The sequence below is a fragment of the Leuciscus leuciscus genome (assembly GCF_965113295.1).
Source record: "Leuciscus leuciscus genome assembly, chromosome: 7".
NCBI lineage: Eukaryota > Metazoa > Chordata > Actinopteri > Cypriniformes > Leuciscidae > Leuciscus > Leuciscus leuciscus.
Genome location: NC_138731.1, coordinates 43,610,743 through 43,631,260, shown reverse-complemented (window position 1 = coordinate 43,631,260; position 20,518 = coordinate 43,610,743). Strand labels below are relative to the sequence as shown.

At 42.2% G+C, this 20,518-nt stretch overlaps 1 protein-coding gene and 1 long non-coding RNA gene across 3 annotated transcripts in view; one reads left to right on the top strand and one right to left on the bottom strand.

Moving 5' to 3' along the window:
* Positions 1-20,518, top strand: part of dpp10 (dipeptidyl peptidase like 10) — an 81,402-nt gene that overhangs the window by 39,902 nt on the left and 20,982 nt on the right. For both annotated transcript variants that reach the window (XM_082174666.1, XM_082174667.1), the window contains exons 4-11: positions 2,414-2,508; positions 3,193-3,267; positions 3,630-3,682; positions 4,618-4,699; positions 6,683-6,803; positions 16,147-16,301; positions 18,275-18,372; positions 18,445-18,568. In XM_082174666.1, the coding sequence (XP_082030792.1) occupies positions 2,414-2,508; positions 3,193-3,267; positions 3,630-3,682; positions 4,618-4,699; positions 6,683-6,803; positions 16,147-16,301; positions 18,275-18,372; positions 18,445-18,568 (803 nt within the window). The remainder of the gene's footprint in view (positions 1-2,413; positions 2,509-3,192; positions 3,268-3,629; positions 3,683-4,617; positions 4,700-6,682; positions 6,804-16,146; positions 16,302-18,274; positions 18,373-18,444; positions 18,569-20,518) is intronic.
* On the bottom strand, positions 14,500-15,068 carry LOC309502443. The gene is made up of 2 exons (XR_014207285.1): positions 14,876-15,068; positions 14,500-14,555 (listed from the first exon to the last, which is right to left on the bottom strand). It is a non-coding gene; the product is annotated as an uncharacterized lncRNA (long non-coding RNA).

Genomic DNA, 20,518 nt, shown 5'->3' with positions numbered 1-20,518 from the left:
CAGCTAAGCAAGCCAAAAGCCAAGGCAACAGTGGCAAGGAACCAAAAACTCCATCAGTGACAGAATGGAGAAACAAACCTTGTGAGAACCCAGACTCAGTCGCTCAGTTCTCCTCTTGCCAACGAGCGAACAGTGTGTGATTATGATCCAGGCAGCATTACAGGTCAGAGGTCAGATTAGGTCAGAACATTCAGAATATTTATCCAGTTCCGTCTGGTTGGAGGTCGGAGTCATCACGCCGGTATGGAGACGAGTTTGTTGAGGATCAGTGCCGATGGCTGTCGTGTGGATGAGGCCTTCACAGGGCTGATGAGGCTGGCACTTCAGGGATGCGTCGTGGACGTGTGCAGGCGCAGGTCCATCATCTGATCTGGATACAGCCCGGATCCGGCTGACTTCAGTAAACAGGGGAGGGACTGGTTGACACTTCAGGGATGCGTCGTGGACGTGTGCAGGCGCAGGTCCATCATCTGATCTGGATACGGCCCGGATCCGGCTGACTTCAGTAAACAGGGGAGGGACTGGTTGACACTTCAGGGATGCGTCGTGGACGTTTGCAGGCGCAGGTCCACCATCTGATCTGGATACGGCCCGGATCCGGCTGACTTCAGTACTCAGGGGAGGGACTGGTTGGCACTTCAGGGATGCGTCGTGGACGTGTTCAGGTGCAGGTCCACCATCTGATCTGGATACGGCCCGGATCCGGCTGACTTCAGTAAACAGGGGAGGGACTGGTTGACACTTCAGGGATGCGTCGTGGACGTGTGCAGGTGCAGGTCCACCATCTGATCTGGATACGGCCCGGATCCGGCTGACTTCAGTAAACAGGGGAGGGACTGGTTGACACTTCAGGGATGCGTCGTGGACGTGTGCAGGCGCAGGTCCACCATCTGATCTGGATACGGCCCGGATCCGGCTGACTTCAGTAAACAGGGGAGGGACTGGTTGACACTTCAGGGATGCGTCGTGGACGTGTACAGGTGCAGGTCCACCATCTGATCTGGATACGGCCCGGATCCGGCTGACTTCAGTAAACCTCGGAATAAACAGAAAGACTAACATTAGCGTAGATGCCATTCTTCTCATGATGTAACGAGTACATCAGGTGTTATAGGAAGAGTCCGCGGTTCCGGCTGACCTAATCTATGCAGCCTAATAATCAATTAACTGATTTGAATAATAGAAATGTAATGTTCTATATGAATGCCAGGTCAAAGAGATAGTGTTTTTAGTCTAGATTTAAACTGACAGAGTGTGTCTGCTTCCCAGACAATGTTAGGAAGACTGTTCCAGAGTTTCAGTGCTAAATAGGAAAAGGATATACCGCCAGCAGTCGATTTTGATATTCTAGGTAATATCAACTGGCCAGAATTTTGAGATCGCAGTAGACGTGAAGGACTATAATGCGTTAAGAGCTCGCTCAAGTACTGCAGAGCTAAACCATTCAGTGCTTTGTAAGTAATAAGCAATATTTTAAAATGTATACAATGTTTAATAGGGAGCCAATGCAGTGTTGACAGAACCGGGCTAATACAGTCATACTTCCTGGTTCTGGTAAGAACTCGAGCTGCTGCGTTTTGGACCCGCTGTAGTTTGTTTACTAAGCGTGCAGGGCAACCACCCAGTAGAGCATTACAATAATCTAGCCTTGATGTCATGAACGCATGAACTAACTGTTCCGCATTTGTCATTGAGAGCATATGTCGTAATTTAGATACATTTTTAAGATGGAAGAATGCGGTTTTACAGTTGCTAGAAACGTGGCTTTCAAATGAAAGATTGGTACCAAAGAGCACACACACACGTTCCTAACCGACGACGAGGCCTTGACAGAGCAGCCATCAAGTGTTAGACAGTATTCTGGGTTAGTACGTGCAGAGGTTTTTTGCCCAATAATTAGAAACTAGAATTAGAAATTAGAAATGTTTATATCAAAGTGAAAAAGGGCATAATAGATCCTCTTTTAGTCAGAGTTTCACAGTCTTCCAGACGCTTTCTGCTTTCAACAGTCAGTGTTTTGTTCTGGTTTTGTGTTTGCTACTGAGAGATCTATTACTCTATTTTACATGTCGTCTGCTTTTCCTCACTGCAGCTCTGCAAGAGTCTCAGACCGGAAATTTACCTTTACAACCGTCAAGCAGCTCATAAATGTGAATGACTGACCGTGAAACAGATGAACAGTCCTGCTTTACTTTCAGCCTGTTTATCTGAAGTGTAAGATAGATCAGGACACAAGCTAGAGCACAGGTGAAAGAGAAAGAGAACACAAAAAAATATCTGCAAATGGGGTCAACAAAATGATCATTTTCACTTTGAATTAAGTTGATTTTTCCAACCCCCGCTGGCAGATATTTGTCTTGATCACAGATTGGATATATTGACTAACTCCTTTTTTTTAAACTCTTTTTATCAGAATCTGAGGTTATCTACAAAAACCACGATGGACATGTGATCAGGTTTAACATCCTCACGAACCAGACTGAGGTCGTGCTGAAGAACGTCACATTTGTGAGTAAATATTGTTTATACAGTAGTGATATCTGGCCTAGGAAAATGAACATCCTTAGCCATTATTCAAATATTATTCAAAATTTGTTAAATATTTTGTTGTCATATTGCGTATTTGTGCTTGGATTGTTTTATTTGTGATGATAACGCAATGAAACAGATTGAGCCGATATCATTTTGATCAAGGCTGTCATACAAAGAACACATGCAAAAACAAGAGAGAACCATTGGAATATTAATAACTTGTGTTGTGGTTAATGGTAACACTTCAATTTAGGGTCAAATTCTCACTATTAACTAGTTGCTTATTATCATGCATATTACTAGGATATTAGCTGCTCTAACTATTAATAAGAAATTAATTAGGAGTTAAAGTCATAGTTAATTGTGAGAATTGGACCTTAATATAAAGCGTGACCGTATGCTTTTTCCTGTGAGCTTTTTTTGTTTGTTTTTCTATGCATTTTTGTTCTGCATTAGGTTTGCATTTGGCCAAATAAACTATTTACTAGTGTAGAAACACTGGCTGAACATACAATTGAGCTCAAAAGTTAACAGACACCTTGCACAATTTGCAAAATGTTAATAAATTTTTTTTAGAAGCCTGTAGTTTTGGGGATGAAGAATGTTTATGATCCCATGCAGTAGTGAGGATGACATCCATGTTTTCTTCTTTTTTTCCAGGACACTTTTAAAGCCACCAAATACTCTTTAAGCCCGGACATGAAGTTTGTCCTTTTCGCCTACAATGTTAAACAGGTGTGTGATGTTTTCATGAATTTAACAGATGTTTTATGAAGCTTTGCATTTTTTAAGGGGTCCTGTTATGCTTTTTTCCATGCTCATCTTTCTTTAGTGTGTAATGTTGTGTTTTGACCAAGGAAAAGCTAATATCTGAATTAATTTTGCTTCTTGATTTAAGAATGTTTAGATATTTGTTCTGGAAAACTAGACAAAAATTCTGAGCAAGAAAATATTTTTTTTTCCTGTGCACAAACTCTCATTTTAGTAATATGGTTTATTTATGCGTTTAAAATGGGATTGTGTTTAGTTAAGTCATTTGAACTGTCTTGAATTGGTTTTGTTTAATCTTTGTTTGTTGTTGTGTTTTCTGACTGCAGGTTTACCGGCACTCATTCACGGCGTCCTACATCATATACAACATTCACACCAGGTGGAGTAAGATCTGTTATTGATCTCACAGATGTTCAGAGAATACAGTCAATCAAATTCAGTGTTTAAACATGCCTTTGCTGCACCAGATGTTCTTGGGTAAACAATGTGAAATGCGCTGAAAAGTATGTTATTAATTAAGTCCTAATGAGAGAAGAGGAGCGTCAGATATGACTGACGCTTTGAACATGCGGATGTGATGTTGAACAGCTCAATGGTTCAATAACTGTGTAAAATTGATCAGTTATGAAATGAGTTTAGTTTTAGCTATAAGTGTTATTATTCAGCTTAGTTCAGTTCAAGTTTTGCTCTCATCTGATAGGACTGCAACTTATTATAAAAACAATGTTATTCATATGCAAATTTATATGTCACAAGATTAAAATCGGATTTGATATTTTAACATGCGCACAATGCATGAATATAGAGTTTCCCGCTGTTTGTAAATACTAGCCATCATCCTGACATCACTTCTTTTCTTTGTTTTAAGAAGTAGACTTGACTCGTTAGTTCACCCAAAAATGGAAATCTGTCAGTAATTACTCACCCTCATGTCGTTCCAAACCCGTAAGACTTTCGTTCATCCTCGGAACGCAAATGAAGATCTTTTTAATGAAATCTGAGAGATTTCTGTCCCTCCATTGACAGGCTACACAACTACCACTTTCAAGCCCCGGAAAGGTAGTAAAGACATCATAAAAGTAATCCATGTGACTCCAGTGGTTTAACCTTAATTTTATGAAGCGACTCGAGTGGTTTGTTTGTGCAAAAGAAACATAATCTACCACGCACGTTCACGAGAGCACCAGGAAACATGCGTGTTGTTGAGAGTAGAAGTTGTTGCATCTACTGCAGCAGAAATGTAAAGGCTGTTGTTATAATGTCAATATGAATGTTGTCGTGTGTGTGTGTGTGTGTGTGTGTGTGTGTGTGTAGGGAGGTTTTGCAGCTGGACCCTCCAGAGGTGTTGAACTCTAAACTGCAGCATGCGGAGTGGGGCGTTCAGGGCCAGCAACTGGTGAGATCAACTTTTACTATCAACCAAGGCCATTGGCCCTATCTTGCACCCAGCGCAATTGACTTTGTACACCAATGCATGTATCATTCCTATTTTGCACCCGACGCACAGCGGACTTTTCCCTCCACAGACACACGCCGGTAAACTAGGGAATGAACTTGCGTTCCCGGAGGCGGTTCAGCGAAAAGAGGAGGCGTGTTCCGGCGCAAACGTTCCCTGGTGCTATTTTGCAGTTTCAGAAAACAATTCCGCCACAGACCAGGAGAAACCTAGTCTAAAGTCAGTGGCGCGTTATTCAGATGCTATTTTAAGGGCGCATGCTTGGCCATAATGTAGCGTGTGCACAACGCACATACACTTTGCTTCTCTCATCTACACACAGATGCAGCAGTTCACATTTTTGCAAACCATACATAATTACAAGGAAAAATATTTCACATGAGGGAAATCATTGTGGTGTCCATGGAGATGTGAAAAAATAGGCATAAATCTAGCTTACACATTTACCCAAATTATTATACGCCTGTTTAACCGAAGCTTATTTGAGTGTGTTTCTCCATCCCCATACAATGTCACTTCTCTGTGTTTTACGGCCCTGACGAGATCGTCGGTCTCCTCGGCTGTGAACCGCTCCTGGCAAATCCTCCGTTATAATAGCAATCCGCCATGGAACAAGCGCGCCTGCTCTTAAAGGGAATGTGAGATGCCGCTCTGATTGGTTTATTTCACGTTGCGCCCAAACCACACCTATGAATAATGAAGCTACTTCAGACCAACCCATTTTAGATTTGCGTCGGGCGCTAGAGTCATTTATCCCGCCGGTATAATAGCAACAGCGCCCGAGATCCGCCCACAAAGTTACTTGCGTTTCGCGTTTGATACTTGTGTTTCAGATCGTTAAAATAGGGCCCCGTAACTATAGTTGCGTCCGAAAACGCATATTCTCTTGATATGGTACTTATTTTGAATGATTACATACTTTTGCGAGTGCAAAAAAAAAAGTTCAATCCGGACGTACTACATTCGCCATGTTGCTATAGTCAGTGTTGAGGATAGTTACTTTTAACTGTAATGCGTTACAATATTGCGTTACTCCCTAAAAAAGTTACTTTTTCTCACCTGGGCTGGGCTTGCTTGTTTAACAAAAGTTATGTTTTTGGCAAATGTAACCTACAGTGAAATTAATAAGCCTCTGGCTGGAAAAAAATGCAAATTCAGAGGGCTGTAACAAACCTTTGTTTATATTCTGGATCGCAGAAGAAGAGTTCAATACTTACTTCAGCATTAAAAACTAAAAAATGAAACGTCATTGTTGCTTATTCGTGTGGTTAAATTGGATTTTCAAAGGTCAGCAGCAAAGATATTAGTTTATAAATTACAGCAAAGTTGTTGTTGTTGTTGTTGTCTTTTATTTGATTGTCATCTATCATTTTAGACCACTGAGGCAAACCAGCCTGAATATGTAATTTTAAACTGTGTGTCATCCTAACAACAAACCGAGCGATGCATAATGGAGCAGAGTAGCATCAAGAATATCAAATATTGTGGGGACATTATTGTTTATCGATATCTGTGGTTGTTAATAGCCCTGCTATCAACATTTACTGTTTACCTCCAGATACTCAGACACTCCTTAAACAGTTGAGCTGTTGATTTCAGAGAGACAATCTATAACACTAAATGTTTTAACAACTAGTGTTTCTTGTTCTTTGATTTGTTGTTTCAAATAATTTCTACATTTGTGTGCGTATGGTCCGTTTATGTTCATATCATATTCATATTTACAGCAGATCAAACTCGGCTCACGTGTCTATAAGCAGCGTGTCACATTCAATAACACTAAATTAAAACACAGCCAAGTTTAAGTCATGTTTTAGTATTTTGAGTTGGACTTCCAGTTATTTTCTGTAAGTGTGAAACGGTACTGTTCACGATCGAGATTCGCTTTTTAAATGTCTTCTGTGTGTGTGTGTGTGTGTGTAGGTGTACATATTTGAGAATAATATTTACTATCAGTCGGACGTCAGGAGTAACTCGCTGAGATTGACCTCATCTGGGAAGGAGGGCATCATCTATAACGGCATTGCTGATTGGCTCTATGAAGGTGAGACTTTGATCTGTTATATGATGATTTAAGGAATATATATGACAAGATGATGATGATTAGAGCTGCACCATTTTTGATAAGTTGAGAATCACACATTTTTTGTTTAAAATAGAGATCACAATTCTCCCATGATCCTGAATATACAACTAACAAAAAATTACATGTAATTTACTAGAAGTTCAAAATGTTACTAGAGATGACAAAAGGTTAATTGCTGCAGTTTGTTTAAAAATATTCAATTAAATTTGAATACTTTTAAAAATTTGGTTTGAATGAATGATTCAATGACTCATAAAGGCTAGTTTTATTACTGGGTCAGCATTTTTGAACAAATATTCTGAATGAATGATTCCGTGACTTTTTTTTTTTTAAGTCGCCACCTACTGGTGTAATGATGTAATTGATACAATCTTTATTTAAAGCGTCAAGTTACTTTCAAACGGTGATTTTCTATATTTTGAGCACTACTGTAGACATCAGTGTTTATATCCGAACTATAAACTTTTATCCAGTACTTCTGTGGTAAATAATATGAATTATTGTAACCGAAATAATGATACTGTGTGGGTGAAAAGACTGTGTGTGAAGCTGTTTCATACCTAAACATGACAACTTCTCTCTCTGGATCAGCAGATTTGAATGTTCGCTGTGATCCCACTTGTCAACGATTGGTAACACTTTATAATAACTATTCTGTCCTCAGTGTGTGTGACTGTACACAAATCGACAGATAGCTAACAAGCTTCAAGAGAAAGTCAGAGGCTGGAGTAAAGTTCAAGGCTCTTTACTGTTGTCGTAATTCTCAAGAAGGAATCTTTGTAAAACTGAAACGATACAGAAAGATAGCACCAATCACTGAATGCTATTCAAACACGTCATACTGTACATTAACAGACATAAAATAATACACCTTTAAGCTACAAAGTTGTAACATATATATTTTACATTCAGCTGATATGCTTATAGCTGTAAATAACTTGTAAATATAGTATGTGCAGCTCAACAGCTAAACTAACAAACTATGAAAGGCTATACAATAGCAGTTTTCACATGTTAACAAATAAATATTCAAGTAACATCACAGAACGTCTTACATGACGCATGTGTATCAATGTAATTTACTATAAATTCAAATATAACTTACAAGCGATGCTTTCCCAAGGCACAAACAGAAATGGAGACAGGATAAGGTGACTAGAGCTGCAAGCTGACCGCATGGAATATAACTACTAATGTGTTTCCTGATCAGACTGTATCATGTGATAAAATCAACCAATGAAAGCAATGTAAGAATTATATATGAACACACTGAATTACTCCTAGATGACCACTAGGGGGAGAAAATAACAAACTAAATGCAAAGTATTCTTACAGAACATGACACTCCCCGCCTGGTATTGATTAAATACCACTATCTGAATAATCTTATTGTGTCTGAATAAAAAAGGGGGAACTAAATCAGTTTAATTCCTCAGCACTCTTGAGAAGGATCGTCTCAGAAACAGGTCTCAAGAAGGTCCTCGCTGATCCAGATTTTGTGACCTTGAGTTCGATCTTCCTGACCTTCCCATCTTCATCAGGGAATGTATTCGTAACCAGAGCTATGGGCCATTCATTCCGCTTCGCCTGGTTATCCTTAAGCAGAACCAGGTCACCTTTCTCAATGTTAGGTCGTACGTCCTGCCACTTGCTTCGGCTTTGCAGTGTAGGAAGGTACTCACGTCTCCATCTGCTCCAAAACGTGTTAGCCAGATGCTGCACCCGTCTCCACTGCTGGCGGTGAAGGTCTGTGCTGTCAAAGGTTCCCGGAGGAGGAGGGTAAGTAGACATCTTCTGAGTCAGAAGTGTAGCAGGGGTAAGGAGAAAGGGTGACTCCGGGTCTGAAGAAATAGGTGCGAGTGGCCTAGCATTAATAATTGCCGTGATCTCTGCCATTAAAGTAGACAACACCTCATGAGTGAGGCATGAAGGGTTGGTTTGCATAAGCATGGAGTTGAGTATCCGTCTGGCGAAACCAATCATTCGCTCCCAAGATCCTCCCATGTGGGAGGAATGCGGAGAGTTAAACACCCAAGAGCAACCCTCTTCACCCAAGTACCTCCTTACATTGGGCTCTTTGGGATCGGTAAGGAGTATGTGCAGCTCCTTACAGGCACCTGTAAAGTTGGTTCCACAGTCTGAACGGATTTGCTTAGCAGGTCCCCGCAGAGCAAAGAATCGGCGCAACGCATTGATGAAGCTTGACGTGTCCATCGCCTCTATCAGCTCTATGTGCACGGCCCGTGTGCTCATGCAGGTGAAAAGTACAGCCCACCTTTTGCTGTTAGCCTGTCCACCGCGGGTTCGTCTTGTGGTGACAGCCCATGGGCCGAAAACGTCAAGTCCCACGTAGGTGAAGGGTGGCTCTGTACTCAGACGATCTGAGGGTAGATCTGCCATCTTCTGTTCAGCGCTTTTCCCACGAAGCTTGTTACATGTAACACATTTGTGAAGGATACTGCTGATACATTTCTTAGCTCCAATGATCCAGAATCCAGCTGTGCGGACAGAGCCTTCTGTGAAAACACGACCTTGGTGCTTAACCTTGTCATGGTAATGACGCACGAGCAATGTTGCAACGTGGCTGCGACCTGGAATGATGAGAGGGAACTTTTCATTAGTGTCGAGTACCGCATGGTTGAGCCTGCCTCCTATTCTCAGAAGACCCTCTTCGTCCACATAGGGGTTCAGCTTTCTCAATGAACTATCTTTTGAGATGTCTTTCCCAGCAACCAAGCAGGCGAACTCTTTGCTGTAAGTTTCTCTTTGCACACACTTGACAATAAGAGTTCCTGCCTTGGACAGCTCTTCTGCCGTGTGAGGTTTTTCGCATTGATGCCAGCCACTACAGATGTCATCCTTGGTTTTTACTGCACTTCTTTGAGACTGAATGATATGTGTCAGGAATGCGATAGCTCGCACCAGAGACTTCCAAGACGAGAACCGTTCAAAACGATGAGATCCCAGACTAGATGATGGAGTAAAGAGAGTGGTGGCATGAGAACGCACATCAACATCTGCATCTGGATCAATGAGTCCATATGACTCCTCTCCTGAAGTGGCTACTCCTTCAGGAAGGGACAAAAACGGAGGCCCTGTGAGCCAGGTTGTGCTAGCTAATTCGGCCGCTGGTACAGAACGTGTAGCATGATCTGCCGGATTCTGTGTGGTGCAGACATAGTGCCACTGCTCAGGTTTGGTGGACTTCCTGATTCGCTGGACTCTGTTGGAAACGTACACATAAAACCGCCTGGTCTGATTGTATATGTACCCCAAGACGACCTTGCTGTCTGTGTAAAACCGCAATGTGTCTACACTGATGTCCAACTCACTCTCTATCAACTCTGCCATTTCTACTGCCAATACAGCTGCTCCCAGTTCCAATCTTGGGATAGTGTGAGCAGATGAGGGCACCAGTTTTGCCTTTCCCAAAACAAATCCCACGTGACACTCTCCATCTTCATTGATCACCTTGAGGTAAGCTACAGCGGCAATGGCCTTCACCGAGGCATCTGAGAAGATGTGGAGCTCTTTCTTTTGAGTGGTGGTAAGGGTGGTAGGTGTGTAAGCTCTTGGAATCTTGAGCTCACTCAGATCTTGCAAGGAGTCTTTCCACATCCTCCATTCATTTTCCTTCTCATGTGGAAGAGGCTTATCCCAGTCGAGGGCTTCAATGCTAGTGAGCTCTCGTAACAGGAACTTCCCTTGTATAATGATTGGCGCCACAAATCCGAGAGGGTCAAACAGACTATTCACGGTGGCTAGAACGCCTCTACGGGTAAAAGGCTTCTCGGTAGATGCTACTCTGAAGGTGAAAACATCATGTTTAAGATCCCAGCTGAGCCCTAAGCTGCGTTGAATGAGGGCTGAATTGTCATTGAAGTCCAGGTTCTGCAAACCCTTTGCGTGGTCTTCTGGTGGGAAGGCATCCAAAACGTCAGAATGGTTCGACGCTATCTTGTGGAGGCGTAAGTTTGAGCCGGCAAGCATCTCCTGCGCCTTTTTCAGCAGATCTATGGCTTCAGCAGCTGATGGTAGAGACTTGAGGCCGTCGTCGACGTAGAAGTCGCGCTCCACAAAGTGTTGGGCCTCTGAGCCATACTCACTTGCTCCATGTTGTGCCGCGCGACGAAGGCCATAGATAGCTACTGCTGGCGACGGGCTGTTGCCGAACACATGGACTTTCATCCTGTACTCAACAATCTCCTTGCCAGGTTCGTTGTCCCTGAACCAGAGGAACCGAAGGAAGTCTCGATGGTCTTCTCTGACAGTAAAGCTGTAAAACATCTGTTCAATGTCTGCTACCACTGCTACTGACTCTCTGCGGAAGCGTAGTAAGACTCCAAGTAAGCTATTGTTCAGATCTGGGCCTTTAAGTAACACATCGTTGAGAGAAATCCCATGATGCTGAGCACTGGAATCAAACACGACTCTAATCTGATTCGGCTTCTGAGGGTGGTACACACCGAAGATGGGTAAGTACCATCGTTCCTCTCCCTCTTGCAGCGGTGGAGCTAACTCTGCCTGGTCGTGATCGAAGATCTTTTGCATGAAGTTCACAAAGTGAGTTTTCATTTCAGGCTTTCTTTCAAATGTGCGGCACAAAGAGGCAAGGCGATTAAGAGCTTGCTCTCGATTGTTTGGCAGCTGTCGCCGTGATGATCGAAATGGAAGAGGCGCCACCCAGCTGTTGGACTCATCCATAAACATTTCTTTATCCATAAGCTCCAGGAAAAGCTCATCTTCGATGGAGAGACCCACTTTGTCATCATCCTTGGTTCTCTCAAAGATCGTGTTGCCGAGGCTGCAGTCATGGAGGACTGGGGTATGGTGTGTAAGGCCGTGAAGAGATGTGCAGTGTAGTCCTTCATTGCCAAACCTCTCCTTGACTTGAATATGATTGGGACATGGAGTAAGGAGAGATGGACGTCCATTTTCAAGCACGTTAGTCCGAAAAGAAGTCACAGACTCTGTCTTGTGGGCTGAGCCCAAGCAGACGTTACCTATAACAACCCAGCCAAGGTCTAATCTTTGAGCGTAGGGTGCTCTCGGTGGCCCATTGCGTTGTTCTCTGACTTTGTGAACCTGGAGGATGTCGCGTCCCAGAAGAAGGAGTATCTGGGCCTCTAGATCTAGGTGTGGTATCTTGTGAGCTATGGACTTCAGATGTGTGTGGTGCTGTGCGACTGCTGGAGTTGGAATCTCCGTGCGGTCATTTGGTATGTGATTGCATTCAATGAGTGTGGGAAGCATCACGCTTGTTGTTTCATCCAGTGACTCCACCATGAACCCTGTGGCTCTTCTACCAAACGCTTCAGTGACCCCTGAACACGTGCGCAGAATGTATGGCGAGTTTGACCCTTCAATTTGAAAGAGGTCAAAGAATTCAGACCTGGCCAAGGACCTGTTGCTCTGATCATCCAGAACGACATACATTTTCACAGCTTTGTCAGGGCGTGCTTTAGGATAAACTTTCACTAGGCAAATCTTGGAACAGGATCTAGGTTCCTTACCGTCATCACAGACCTCTGTGCACCTAGAGGTGACTGCCAGCTGAAGTGTTTCTCCTTCACCCTCCCCGCCATGCTCTGAGGAGGGACCTCTCCTGTCCCATGGTGGGGGTCCAGGGTGCAGTGCTGCAATATGGCTGTCGCTCTTACATTCTGTGCACTTCAAAGCTACCTCACAGTTCTTTGCCAGGTGAATGGTAGAAGAGCAACATCTGAAACAGATCCCATTTTCTTTAAGAAAAGCCTTGCGCTCTTCTAGTGACTTACTTCGAAAACCCCTACACTTTTTCAGAGGATGTGGTTTCTTGTGGATAGGGCATTGTTTGTCTATTTCTCCTCGCCTGCTGCTTGAACTGACCGCCTGAGAAGCTGTTTGTAGCGATGCAATTCCAGTCTTGTGAGCAGAGACATAGCTTTTGCCATATGCTGGTCTCTTTTCCACTCGTTCAAACTTTGTTGGACCTGTAGTGAACCTGTGGGAACCATTCATTGGGGTTACAGGAGCTGTTGAGAGAGTGAAGCTTGGGTCGTTTCTTCGGCGTGCTTCATTGCATATGAAGTCTGTGAAGTATGCAAATGGAGGAAAACATACGTTGTGTTGCTCCTTGTATTGTGAGCCTTGAGCTAACCACCTCTCTTGCAGACCAATTGGCAACTTCTCAACGATAGGGTTGACACCCCTGGCGGTGTCCAAGTATGAGAGCCCTGGCAGATGACCCTCAGATTTTGCAGACACTAACTCCCTTAACAGGTCTCCCAGCTCCCTGAGTTTTACGGGGTCCTTATGACTGATTTTAGGAAAGTTCTCTATCCTCTCAAAGAGAGCTCTTTCAATAACCTCGGGGGAGCCATAGCACTCCTCTAGGCGATCCCAAGCCATTCTTAAACCTATATCAGGGCTGGCAACATGCACAGAACGAATCCGTATGACGTGCTCTGAAGACTGATTTCCTAACCATTTTGTTAAGAGGTCAAGCTCCTCGCCAGCACTTAAGTTCAGTCCTGCAATAGCATTGCAGAATGAAGACTTCCATGCCCAGTAATTTTCTGGACGATCATTAAATTTGATCAGGCCAGAATTCACAAGCTCTCGACGTACCAAGTACCTGGCAATATCACTCATACCTGCCCTGTCGTCCGCATGCCCTATATGTGGCTGTAATGAGGCTCTACTGTGTGCAGAGCAAGGGTGTGGATGAGTAGAGAGGAGGTGATCAAAGGAGTGGTGTTGAATTGCTGGTGTTGGCCTTTCGGGCTGCTGCGCTTTATGGCTATCGTCCCTTGTGGTGAGTTGACGAACCACGGACGTCGCTCTTTCTGGCTGTTGTGCTGCAGCCTGAATTGCACCCTCATTCTTGGGTAAGAAATGAGAAGCACTGCTGGGACCAGGGAAATGCTCCTTTCTTTCTGATTGGACATCGGGTTTGATGAGCGGCAACAGTGATGGCGTGTATGGTTCAAGTACTGGGGGTTTTTCATCACTGAGACGTAGCTGGGAGTGGTGTTCGACGTATTCACGGGTGCGCTGCATGGCGGCTTGAACTGAATCGTGGAGACTCCTACTGCCCTGTGTACCTTCGATCTCTGCTGCTGCCTCAAGAACTTCAGCTTCAGCCAAGGCTACTGCAATCTCCCTCTCATGATCCAAAGCTGATAACTCAGCGGCTATGTGTGCCTCCTTGACCTTCAAATCAGCTGCAAGATGTGCCTCTTTTATCTTCAATTCAGCTTCTCTCTGAACGAAGGTGGCACGTGCACGTGCAGCTTCAACTTTAGCACGGGCCTTAGCAGCGGCCCTGCTAGCTGAGGATACTTTGGATGTGCTTGATGAGGTGGAACGTTGTGATCTTGCTTCACGTGCTGTCTCTTGATCTTTAACACCATCATCAGTGATGGACGCTTTTTCCAATCCAGCTTCACTGGTATGCGACATTATGGTTAACAATCCTCCAAGATGTATTAGAAGGGATGTATAAAGAGGCCTTAGTATGCTTGAGAGGGTGTACTGGCTCAGTTCCTAATCTTCTCGTTGCTGTTTTGCCCGCTGTGAAGTCGCTTTTTTCACTATTCTGTCCTCAGTGTGTGTGACTGTACACAAATCGACAGATAGCTAACAAGCTTCAAGAGAAAGTCAGAGGCTGGAGTAAAGTTCAAGGCTCTTTACTGTTGTCGTAATTCTCAAGAAGGAATCTTTGTAAAACTGAAACGATACAGAAAGATAGCACCAATCACTGAATGCTATTCAAACACGTCATACTGTACATTAACAGACATAAAATAATACACCTTTAAGCTACAAAGTTGTAACATATATATTTTACATTCAGCTGATATGCTTATAGCTGTAAATAACTTGTAAATATAGTATGTGCAGCTCAACAGCTAAACTAACAAACTATGAAAGGCTATACAATAGCAGTTTTCACATGTTAACAAATAAATATTCAAGTAACATCACAGAACGTCTTACATGACGCATGTGTATCAATGTAATTTACTATAAATTCAAATATAACTTACAAGCGATGCTTTCCCAAGGCACAAACAGAAATGGAGACAGGATAAGGTGACTAGAGCTGCAAGCTGACCGCATGGAATATAACTACTAATGTGTTTCCTGATCAGACTGTATCATGTGATAAAATCAACCAATGAAAGCAATGTAAGAATTATATATGAACACACTGAATTACTCCTAGATGACCACTAGGGGGAGAAAATAACAAACTAAATGCAAAGTATTCTTACAGAACATGACAATAACTGCACACTATTAATCATTAGTTAAGCATTAGTAAACAGTTAATTCATCATTTATAAAGCATTAATAGACATTAATAAGCAGTTTATAGATTTATAGATTTATAGATGCTTTATTCTTGATTTATAAGCATATCATGTGTTTAATAATTTTATTTTCATACTTTGTTAATTAGCAATTTATCATTTCTAAATTAAGTATAGCATTATTTACAAAGCAGTTATTTAGGAGTTGGATTCATTAGATCACTTAAGTGTAAGTAAATGCAGGTAGTTATAAATTTATACATTTAGGCATAACTAGTTCACTTTAGATGAGCTCACAAAAATAGTTCACTGACCACTTCTAAATGCTCTATAACTACCTGAATTAACCCTGAATTACAGTAGAAATACGTGTTAATAAGGCATTTATAAACACACTAAGTTACTATTACTATATGTCTGGATAATGAGATGTATGAATGTACATTTAAATAGTTTATTAATCATTTACTTACACTTTCTAAGTAATCTTATGAATCACTGACAACTCCTAAATAACTGGTTTGTAAATAATGCAATACTTAATTTAGAAATTATAAATTGATCATTAATAAAGTAAGAAAATACAATTATTAAACACTTTTAAATCAAGAATAAAACATTTATAGCTGTATTTATAAACTGCTTATTAACGTCTATTAATGCTTTATAAATGATGAATTAACTGTTTACTAATGCTTAACTAATGATTAATAGCGTGCAGTTATTATAAAGTGTTACCCAAAGATTTAATAGACACAGACGAATTGCTGTAATATCGGAATATGATCACGTTTGAATTAAGATTGCGATCTATTAATGATTAATCGTGCAGCTCTAATAATGATGCATGTTTCCTCTGGTGCGACACACAGATGAAGATGAGTGACGTGATGCTCAGGTGTTTGTGTTTGACTCCAGTGTGAGATCTCATACATAACACATAACTGAACCTATTGTAAAAGACCAACTGACCAATTGCAATTCCCACAAACACGCATGTTCAGAGGAGGTCCTGCACACGCATGTGGCTCACTGGTGGTCACCTGACGGCGAGCGCCTGGCGTTTCTGGTCCTGAATGACAGTCTGGTGCCAAACATGGTGTTGCCCTCTTTCACTGGCTCTACGTACCCGAAAGGCAAACAGTACCCGTATCCGAAGGTGAGTTTGACCTTCACGTTCTCATGCTCAGATATCTTACCCAGCGGGGTGGGGAAAGGGAAGACACTGGGGATATTAACATGCCTAAGACTTTTGCACAGTACTGTATAAGCGAGCATTTCTTTACAAAGACAACTATAAATTTGTTTTTAGAAGTTGGTCATTCATAAGCTTGATAGTCTTTGACGTTTGTTAAGATGGGGAGGTGTACAACATTCGCATATGAATGGTAAACAACAAAAGCAACCAATCCGATCTTGTCGGTTCAGTCATACTCCGATGTTAACAAGACAGCAAAGAAAGAAAAGATTGATTTGGGTGGTGCTATATGTACATGTCTGTGTATTACATAAACTAAAAGAAAGTTTATATATCATATTTTCTCGCTAGTTTATTTTATATATTTATTTAATAATACACCATACCTTTACCCAAACTGAATAATTAAAAACAAGTTTAAATGGGCAAATCTTCTATAAATATTTTCTTTTCTGACATATTCCAGTTGTTGTTAAAACACACAAGACATGCTTATTCTGGGCACTTTTTGTGTGAAATCATATTTATTTTGTCCATCAAAAGTGTGCTTTCACTTTAATTGAGCGTGAGCAGCACATTAGAGATCAGGTCAGATATTTAGGTGTCATATTGGAACCAAATTTAGGCTTTAAAAAGCACATAAAAAAGTTATCAAACACAATCAAATTTAGTTCAGACACATTCGAAATTCCCTTACAATCGAGGCCTCTGGAGCATATCTAAATGCAATGATTGTACCACACTTTCTTTATTGTATGACAAGTTGGTCACAGGCTTGTAAATCTGCCCTCAGGCCACTTGAGTCATTATATAAAAGTTCTCTAAAGATTCACGATAAGAAAGGCAGACGACTCCATCACTGTCATATCCTCGTAAAATACACATTTCTCAGCTTTGAAAATCTGATAATCTGATAAGATCCTCCATGACACCGCTGCTCCTCCACTAAAAGAGTTCATATCTTTGGGCTTCATAAATTTGCACCCACATGTGACCGTTGTTGTGCATGTGAAGACTTGATTTTTGTATTATTTATTTGGTCAATGTAAATTTAGACTCGGTCTGAAACCCCCGCATCATCACTGCTGCTCACGCGGCGCTCCTGCTCTCGGTGTGAATGCAGTCATTGGTTAACATGCACGCCAAGAATGAAAAGAAATGCCCTGATTTGTGCATGTGACATAAGGTGATGACCCAGAGCGTGCTGGAGACATTCACTTTGATTCTGATTGGGATTGGGACATTCAGACATTTTGAAGTGTGACTCGAGTATCTAGAGACTTAATAGGGTGCTGTGTGTTGAGGGAAATATCCAATTTGGGTTACACTTTATTTTAAGGTGTCATTGTTACAGTGTAATTATATATTTCAGTACTGAGTGATATTAAGCAACTACATGTACTTACTATAGGATTAGGGTTTGGTCGAGGGTTAGTTGCATGTAATTATGCATAATTTACTGTTAGTACTATGGTAAGTACATGTAACATATGTAAAATAAAGTGTTATCCCAATTTGTTTTGTCATCTGTCCTTAGTGAAAAAATTTAATTGTTTCTGTTCTTGATGTTATTTTAAATTAGTGCTCCAAAATAAAAGTTTGTGTTTACATAATATATATGTGAGTATTGCGTATAATTATTTTGTATATATAAATTCACACACATGCATGTATATATTTAAGAAAAATCTGTTATTTATATAAAATATTAATATTTGCATATAATATAAATTATGTATAAATATATATACAGTATATACATGCAAATGTTTCCTTAATAGATGCATGCATATGTGTGTATTTATATATACAAAATAATTATACACAATACACACATACATATATTATGTAAGCACAAACTTTTATTTTGGATGTGATTAATCATTGCCCAGCACTGTTTTACATGTAAGTGTTGACGTGTGTTGTGTTTGCAGGCTGGTCAACCCAATCCAATGGTCAAACTATTTGTAGTCAACCTGTACGGACCGACACACACGCTAGAACTCACACCACCAGATGAACTCAAGCTCAGGTATAGTGTTAGTGTGTTTATGTGTGTGATGGAGGCTGGAGCGGGTGTGTTAGTGTGTCTCTGTGTCTGTAGGGAACATTATGTGGTGATGGTGAAGTGGATCAGTAAGACCAAGACAGCGGTGCGCTGGTTAAACCGAGCGCAGAACGTCTCAGTTCTGACCGTCTGTGACTCTACCACTGGAGCCTGCATCAAGGTACACACACATGTTCACTCACACACGTGCACACTACTCACACATTTATTTACACACACACACTCACACAAGTGTTCATACGCACACTCGCACAAGCACTCACACATGTATTCGCACACGCACAAACACACATGTACTTGCACAAGCACTCGTATGCACACACACACACGCACACGCACAACATACATGTACTCGCACACGCACAAACACATGTACTCGCACAAGCACTCGTATGAAGACACACAAGCACACACTCACACTCACACACACACACACACACACACACACACACACACTCACACATGCACACACACACACACACACACACACACACAAGCACTCATACATGTACTGTCACACACAAGTACACGGACACGCACAAACACACAAGTACTCGCACACGCACAAACACATGTACTTGCACAAACACTCGTATGCACACACACAAGCACTCACACAAGTACTCGCACACGCACAAACACATGTACTCGAACACGCATAAACACACAAGTACTCGAACACGCATAAACACATGTACTTGCACAAACACTCGTATGCACACACACAAGCACTCACACAAGTACTCGAACACGCATAAACACATGTACTCGCACAAGCACTCGTATGCACACACACACACACACACACACACACACACACAAGCACTCATACATGTACTCTCACACACAAGTACACGCACACGCACAACAAACATGTACTCGCACACGCACAAACACATGTACTCGAACACGCATAAACACATGTACTTGCACAAGCACTCGTATGAAGACACACAAGCACACACACACACACACACACACACACACACACACACTCACACACACACACACACACACACACACACACACACACACAAGCACTCATACATGTACTCTCACACACAAGTACACGGACACGCACAAACACACAAGTACTCGCACACGCACAAACACATGTACTCGAACACGCATAAACACATGTACTCGCACAAGCACTCGTATGCACACACACACACACACACACACACACACACACACACACACACACACACACAAGCACTCATACATGTACTCTCACACACAAGTACACGCACACGCACAACAAACATGTACTCGCACACGCACAAACACATGTACTCGAACACGCATAAACACATGTACTCGAACACGCATAAACACATGTACTTGCACAAGCACTCGTATGAAGACACACAAGCACACACACACACACACACACACACACACACACACTCACACACACACACACACACACACACACACACACACACACACACACTCACACACACACACACACACACACACACACACACACACACACACACACACTCACACATGCACACACACACACACACACACACACACAAGCACTCACACACACACACACACACACACACACACACACTCACACACACACACACACACACACACACACACACACACACACACACTCACACACACATGCACACACACACACACACACACACACACACACAAGCACTCATACATGTACTCTCACACACAAGTACACGCACACGCACAACAAACATGTACTCGCACACGCATAAACACATGTACTTGCACAAGCACTCGTATGAAGACACACAAGCACACACACACACACACACACACACACTCACACACACACACACACACACACACACACACACACTCACACATGCACACACACACACACACACACACACACACACACAAGCACTCATACATGTACTCTCACACACAAGTACACGCACACGCACAACAAACATGTACTCGCACACGCACAAACACATGTACTCGCACACGCACAAACACATGTACTTGCACAAGCACTCGTATGAAGACACACAAGCACACACACACACACACACACACACACACACACTCACACACACACACACACACACACTCACACACACACACACACACACAC